Consider the following 7886-nt stretch of genomic DNA (forward strand, 5'->3'; position numbering starts at 1 on the left):
TTTACTAAAAAAGATTTGAATTTGAGACAGAGGAGATGGATGGAACTACTGAAGGACTACGATATCACTATCTTGTATCATCCGGGAAAGGCTAATGTTGTGGCAGACGCCTTAAGTAGAAAGGCAGGGAGCATGGGATGTCTAGATCACTTGCAAGTTTCTAGACGTCCATTGGCTAGAGAGGTTTAGACTCTGGCCAACGACTTTATGAGGTTAGAAGTAAATGAGAAGGGAGGATTGTTGGCTTGTGTGGAGGCGAGATCTTCTTTTCTTGACCAGATTAAGGGAAAGCAGTTTAATGATGAGAAATTGACCCGGATCCGAGATAAAGTGTTGCGAGGAGAGGCTAAAGAAGCAACAATCGATGAGGAAGGTGTTTTGAGAATCAAGGGAAGGGTATGTGTGCCCCGCGTTGATGATTTGATCAACACTATTCTGACAGAGGCTCATGGTTCAAGGTACTCTATACATCCTGGTACAACCAAGATGCCTAAAGCAACACTTTTGGTGGAGTAGAATGAAGCGTGACATTGTGGAGTTTGTTTCTAAATGTCCGAATTGTCAGCAAGTAAAGTATGAACACCAGAGGCCTGGAGGAACACTTCAAAGAATGTCCATTCCTGAATGGAAGTGGGAGAGAATTGCAATGGATTTCTTGGTTGGTCTTCCAAAGACAATGGGCAAGTATGATTCTATTTGGGTGATTGTTGATAGGTTAACTAAGTCTGCTCATTTCATTCCGGTCAAGGTGACTTACAACGCAGAGAAGTTAGCCAAAATCTATATCTCAGAAATTGTTCGGTTGCATGGGGTTCCACTCTCCATCATATCAAATAGAGGTACGCAGTTTACTTCTAAGTTTTGGAAAACATTGCATGCGCAATTGGGTACTAGGTTTGACCTTAGTACTGCATTCCGTCCTCAGACCGATGGTCAGTCTGAGCGAACGATTCAAGTGTTGGAGGATATGCTTCGTGCATGCGTGATATAATTTGGTGGTCATTGGGATAGCTTCTTACCCTTAGCAGAGTTCTCCTACAACAGTAGCTATCACTCAAGCATTGATATGGCCCCATTCGAGGCATTATATGGGAGAAGATGTAGGTCTCCCATTGGGTGGTTTGATGCATTTGAGGTTAGACCTTGGGGTACTGACCTTCTGAGAGAATCGTTAGACAAAGTGAAATCTATTCAAGAAAAGCTGTTAGCGGCGCAAAGTAGGCAAAAGGAATATGCAGATCGAAAGGTTAGAGACTTGGAGTTCATGGAGTGTGAACAAGTCTTGCTGAAGGTTTCACCCATGAAAGGGGTGATGCGGTTTGGTAAAAGGGGTAAATTAAGCCAAAGGTATATTGGTCCCTTTGAAGTACTTAAGCGAGTAGGGGAGGTGGCTTATGAGTTATCCTTGCCTCCAGGGCTGTCCGGAGTGCATCCGGTGTTTCATGTGTCCATGTTGAAAAGATACCATGGGGATGGAAACTACATTATCCGTTGGGATTCAGTTCTGCTTGATGAAAATTTGTCTTATGAGGAGGAGCCTGTTGCCATTTTAGACAGTGAAGCTCGCAAGCTGAGGTCAAGGGAGATTGCATCCATCAAAGTTCAATGGAAGAATCGACTAGTCGAAGAAGCCACTTGGGAGAAAAAGTCTGATATGTGAGAAAGATACCCACACCTGTTTACAGATTCAGGTACTCCTTTTCGCCCTTGTTTTCCTTCTTGTGATCGTTCGGGGACGAACGATGGGTAAATTGGTATCTATTGTAACGACCTGTTTAGTCATTTTGAGCAGCAGATTTTATTTCTGGAAAAACAGGCTGAGACGACGGAACCCACGACGGACCGTCATGAGCACGACGGACCGTCGAGGGGTCTCGTTTCAAAACACTTAGAAATTCTGAAAAATGGGTACTGAAATCGACTCTCTGAACTTCGTAACGGAATAGCAGGACGGATCGTCACAAGCGTGACGGATCGTCACAGACTCTTCAGAGAATTTCAGTCTCTGAACTCTGTGACGGAGCAGCAGGACGGACCGTCGCAGGCACGACGGCCCGTCACAGGCTGCGTAATCCCAGGCTGGGTCGGATTTCAGTTAAGTAATTTAAGGGGCATTTTAGACTATTCCTACTTTAATTATAAAGTTAGTTGGTTAATGTTAATAAGTCTAATTACTTGGGGGTTAAAAGAGGTAACCTTGAATTAATTAATGGGTTAATTCACCATCTTTTATACTTAATTATATGCTAATTAGGGTAAAAGAGAGAGGGTTTGAATAAGAAAAAGAAAAGAACAGAAAGAGAGGGAGAAGCGAATGAGAAGGAGGAGAAACGAGAAGAAGAACAAAGCTTTGGGAACTTGCTTGCTTGATTTCTAATCTTCGGCTGAGGTAGGTTATGGCTTTTATACTATTCGTAGTTAACTCTTAATAGCGAATGATATGTGTTGGGTTGTATTGTAAAGTCTTCTATATGCTTAATTGTATGCTTGCATGAATGTGATTATATAATTGTGATGAAATAAGCATGATGAAGCTATTAAATCCCAAATCTTGAAAACCCCTTGTTAATGATGATGCCTTGGTATAAAAGAAGGCTTGATGAACTAAATAATGAGATTGATGATGCCTTGGTATAAAAGAAGGCTTGATGAAGTAAAGTAATGAGATTGATGATGCCTTGGTATAAAAGAAGTCTTGATGAATTAATAGAATGAGATTAGTAGAGCGGGTGTCACGAATCGACACGTAGAATTAGGGGATCGGGTGTCACGAACCGACACGTAGAATTAGGAGATCGGGTGTCACGAACCGACACGTAGAATTAGGGGATCGGGTGTCACGAACCAACACGTAGAATTAGGGGATCGGGTGTCACGAACCGACACGTAGAATTAGGGGATCGGGTGTCACGAACCGACACGTAGAACTAGGGGATCGGAGTGTCACGTTCCGACACATAGTAGTAAGGGAGCGGAGTGTCACGTACCGACACAAGAATAAAGGTGATGAATCTTGAAAGATGTTAATATACTCAATCTAATGAACCTAATTCCCAAATGAGTATGATATGGAGGCTTGAGTCCTCATGAGTGTACTTGATGTTATTTATCAAAGATTCTTGTACATGGTGTTGCTACAGATTGAGTATTGTAGTTGATTTATGATATTATTTGATGCATATTGCTTTCTATTTTGAGTTGGCCGATGATATCTACTCAGTACCTGTGTTTTGTACTGACCCCTACTTGTATGTTTTCATTTTGATTATTTGTGGAGTGCAGCAAACGTGCTGTCGTCTTCAACTCAACCGCAACTCTAGCCAGTCTTCATTACTCTGGATTTCAGGGTGAGCTAATGCTTCTAGCTTTCATTCTATCTTTCTAGATACTCTTATCTTTAGTAATTTGAAGTAGATGTTCTTGTGATGATGACTTCTAGATTTTGGGGATGATAATAAATGTTTGAGTTTTAGAAGTTATTTGATTTATTTTGTTAATGAGTTTTTAAGTCTTCCGCAATGTTTTAGTTCATTATGTTTTAAATGATGGGGTTAGATTCGTTGGTTCGCTCACATAGGAGGATGAATGTGGGTGCCACTCACAGCTCGATTTGGGTCGTGACACTGTGTAACAGTGGAACCAAATGCTACACTATTACATTTATTAAAGGAATTCCTGAAACATAATCATTATGAATCTTTTGGAAAGAAAGTACATGTTCTTCTATTGTGACCTTCTTGTCCACATCGTCCACAACAATTTGTGTTCCCGCTTAGCTTTTCATCTGCATTTATTTTCTTGGTCTACCAGGCATTTTTTTGTAACTTGGTGGCAATACAACTTCTTCCAAAACACTTTCCGGAACTGTCCAATCACTTTTGTCCGTCATTGGTTCCATTGGAACTTCATAGGTGTTGGCTAATGCATCAGGTTTATAGTAATCAGAATAGTATGGGTGTACATCTTTGATATTCTTCTTTTTCAGAACAGCCATTGCATGAGCACAAGGTATTTCATCATGCTGAAATCTACCACAAGAACAATTCTTTCTATCAAGGAAAACGATGTATCTTATACCACCTTCATAAACTGAAAAAATGAATTCTGAAGATGCAACAACCTACAATAGTTTTTAAAAAGTTACTATTAGATTTTTTGATACAAAAAAAAATCTCAAAATATTTAAGCAAGATACATAATATTTGATATATGAATAAATACCTTCATTTTCGAACATTTGGACGCGTTTATAATGAATATCTCTTCAAATTTCCTCCCTAATGTTTCCTTTGTATAAGATGCTATTTCTCTATTTTTGCAGTTCCAAGAACCAAATAGAATTCTGGCTTCTTCCAAAAAGTCCAAAACAGGTAATTGCCGTGCATCAACAAGACAACCATTGATACATTCCACAATGTTAGATGTCATCATTCTACCCCTATTCACGGTTGCATGAGATCTAGACCACCTTTCATAGCCAGCCTCTTCAAGATACTTTTTAACTCTGTCATCTACTTTTTCCACTTTAGCCATCAATTTTTCAAAATCCTTTTTCCGATAAGCTTTAGCCATCGAATAAAACAGATCACTTAGAGTGTTTTTACTTCTCTTGTAGTATGTACAAACATTTTTCCACAAGTGCCATATGCATGCAAAATGTGAAACATTTGGATAAACTATACTAACACTCTTAATTATGCTTTTGTTTCTATCAGAAACAACACACATTTTTTCTCTCTCACCAAATGCATTTTTGAACTGTGTGAAGAACCATGTCCATGAACAATCATTTTCCGTATCGACGATCCCGTAAGCTAATAGTAATATGCAACCTTAACATAGTCAACACACAATATTAATATACTTGATACGTAATGTTGAAACAATGTTATTATTATCATTTTAAAAAAATTATAATTATTCAGCAACATGATATACCTGTCCCATCAAGAGTACTTGCGGATACAAACGTCCCTTTGTAAGCTCCACTAAGATGTGAACCATCAACAACAACAACAGGCCTACAGAACTCAAACCCTCTCATCAAAGGACTTAAAGCAATGAATAGATACATAAATTCTTTTTTTTTTCTGATTTGTGCAACGTATATAAGAATTTGGATACACCGTTTCCAACATATGTATGTATCTTGGCATATTTTTATATGCATCTGCAGGATTGCCCCTTATCAACTCTAGTGCACGTTCTTTAGCACGCCATGCTTGCTGGTAAGAAATCTCAACACTATACATTTCCCTAACATCATCAATTATATCATTTGGAGTGTGTTCTTTTATGATTTACCAATTTTGGAGCCGTAAAAGCACCAATAAATCCAACAGTAGCTTGTACTTTACTTAGTACCCTATCCCTTAATGGACATGTATGCTCACTGTTGAAGTATATTACTTTGATAATATCAGTGTTTTTCCTAACAGACGCCTTTAATTTCCAACAACAATTCTCAGAATAACACTCTAAAACATAGCTGCAATTATACCAATATAAATTTGTTAGTTATTAGTAAAAATGCATACTTGAAACTTTAAGATTTGATACAAAATTTTTGATAATTACAGTCAATGTATGTAAAAGTATGTAACATTTACAATAACACCTCATATTATATTCATGTCAAACAAACTATTTTAACATTTATATAAATGTCCACTGTGTTTTACCTCCTACACACGTTCATAGACACGTCAACATAATAATACAAAATAAATTAAATTGTAACAATTATAATTCCATCTTTGACTTATACAAAATTAATTTTTAATTATCCAACACCAAGTGATATACTAACCATGTAAATAATTCAAATTTATCAAAAAATATCATTATCTAAAGTGTGTAAACAAAAATCAAATATGAAATACTTATATACCTTTTTGTATCTGACCGTTTAACTCTAAAATTGAAGCTAGTTTTAATTTTGTATTTCATCATTACAGCCACAAGAGTTGCTTTATCCTTGTACAATTGTTTCGTCTCCACATTTGATATATTTGTATCTGATATATAATTTTCTTTCTCCATCTCGAGTATGTAACAAGAATCACCAATGTTTGATTCAACAACGTTTAGAGCATTAGCGTCTCTTTGTCCACCTTCAATACACATAATTGCACCACTTCTTGAATCAAAAATTTGTAACTCCTCTGTACTTTTATCATTTGTATCGATGCAAAGCGGATACATACTGAATCCAACCTCTTGCTTCTTTATTTCTATAAACAGCTTCACACACATATCATTCCTAATTATCATCGGAGAAGAATTGCCCTCTACAATATATCGGATAATAATATTTTTTTTAAATTCATCAATATTTAATTCAGTAGCAATTGCTGAGATTAGATTCATATATGAAATATTTTTCCCAATCACTATCCCATCACTTTTGTATTGATTGTATTTAACCTCACTCTCCCATATTCCTGAATGCCTTAGCAATATCGTAATATTCATTACGAAACCGGATACAAAATTACCTTCAAGGAAATTTTGAATATCGTTTCTGCCAAAAAAAATGGAAGATCACTAATCAAAATCAAAATATCGTTTCTACCAAAAAAAAAAAGGGAAGATCACTAATGACAAAATTTAAGGGAATAAAACTGATTTTGAAACACACAAGTTAATGCCTTTATTTGAGGGAATAATAACCGTGACATATTAAAAGTAGGAATTAATTCAAATTTCAGTTTTTAATCCCCCTAATTACTCAACAAACGGATAAAAATCCCCCAAATTACTCAACAAACGGATAAAATTGAATACTATATAATGTATCCGACTGTTTTATTATGTATCAGAAACTTATTAAAAATAAGAAATTTTTTGTAAATTGAGAAAGAGTAGGGATAGGAGGTAATTTATGTTTTACACTATGTGATTTACATAATTTTTACAATAAAATATTGGGACATTTTTAGTTAAAATAACAACACTTTAAATATTTGTTTAAAACATTATAATGACAATATTTTTAAAAATAGTTTGTATCCACATTTGTTATTTTTAGGATTTCCTTGTATTAATTAAAAGATATCATAATTGGACCAATCTCTAACAAATATTAAATTTAAAATAAAAAATAAATACAATATTCTCTCTTCATCTCGTTTCTCCTCTTTTCATGGCATTCTCTAAAAAAAATTCTCACCTTTCAAGTTCCTACTTTTTCTTTATTCTTCAAACAAAAGTTATTCAAAATTTGATTCTTTAACAAAATCTATTAATTCAAGGATTTTTTTGGTTGATAAACAATCAGGTATACATTATTTCATCAAATTTTGAATTTGGTTAAGGTAATTTTTATAGATTTTTAGATTTCTTTTGATTTGTTTTCAATGTCACCAATTATATTTCGCATTGTTCATGTTACGAATTTTTCGTCATTATTTTCGATTTTTATGCAAGTTTGTTTACATTTTCAATGAACTTTTTTTGAAAATTTTTACTCCAAAAATGTAGGCTCTGCGATTAAAATGGCTCAAGAGAGGAGATCTAAGTTTCTTCATGATTTTATCCGCATTCAAGTTCAAGATAGCAATGTCAGGGTAAGCACACTATTAATAAATAATTAAAAGAATTGAGTGCAGAAGATTTCAAAAAATGAAGAAGAACAATTTCCCATTATTTTGTTTTGTATTTATAATTTATTTTAGAATTTTTTTATTATTTCTCAATTTGTATTCAAACCATTATTATGTATGCTTTCAATATTTGCATTCATTCAAAATCTCATGTTGTATAGTCATTAATCTTGTATTTTATTCTTAATTTGTATTTATCATAATGGTATGCTAACTAGTTGTGTATTTTATTCATAGGAAGAACAACTTTTTAGTAATTTGTTTTGTTTTTATAGTTTTTTT

General features: G+C 34.9%; 1 protein-coding gene across 1 annotated transcript; it reads right to left on the reverse strand.

Annotated features, from left to right (window-relative positions):
* Positions 1-3790: 3790 nt before the first annotated feature.
* On the reverse strand, positions 3791-6255 carry LOC104649725 (uncharacterized). Its single transcript, XM_019215962.2, has 6 exons — positions 5891-6255; positions 5305-5488; positions 5125-5225; positions 4939-5021; positions 4222-4814; positions 3791-4120 (listed from the first exon to the last, which is right to left on the reverse strand). Exons 1-6 carry the CDS (start codon positions 6253-6255, stop codon positions 3791-3793), a joined length of 1656 nt encoding a protein of 551 aa, XP_019071507.2.
* Positions 6256-7886: the final 1631 nt, after the last annotated feature.

This window comes from Solanum lycopersicum, chromosome 10 (genome assembly GCF_036512215.1).
Source record: "Solanum lycopersicum chromosome 10, SLM_r2.1".
In the NCBI taxonomy this organism is placed as follows: domain Eukaryota; kingdom Viridiplantae; phylum Streptophyta; class Magnoliopsida; order Solanales; family Solanaceae; genus Solanum; species Solanum lycopersicum.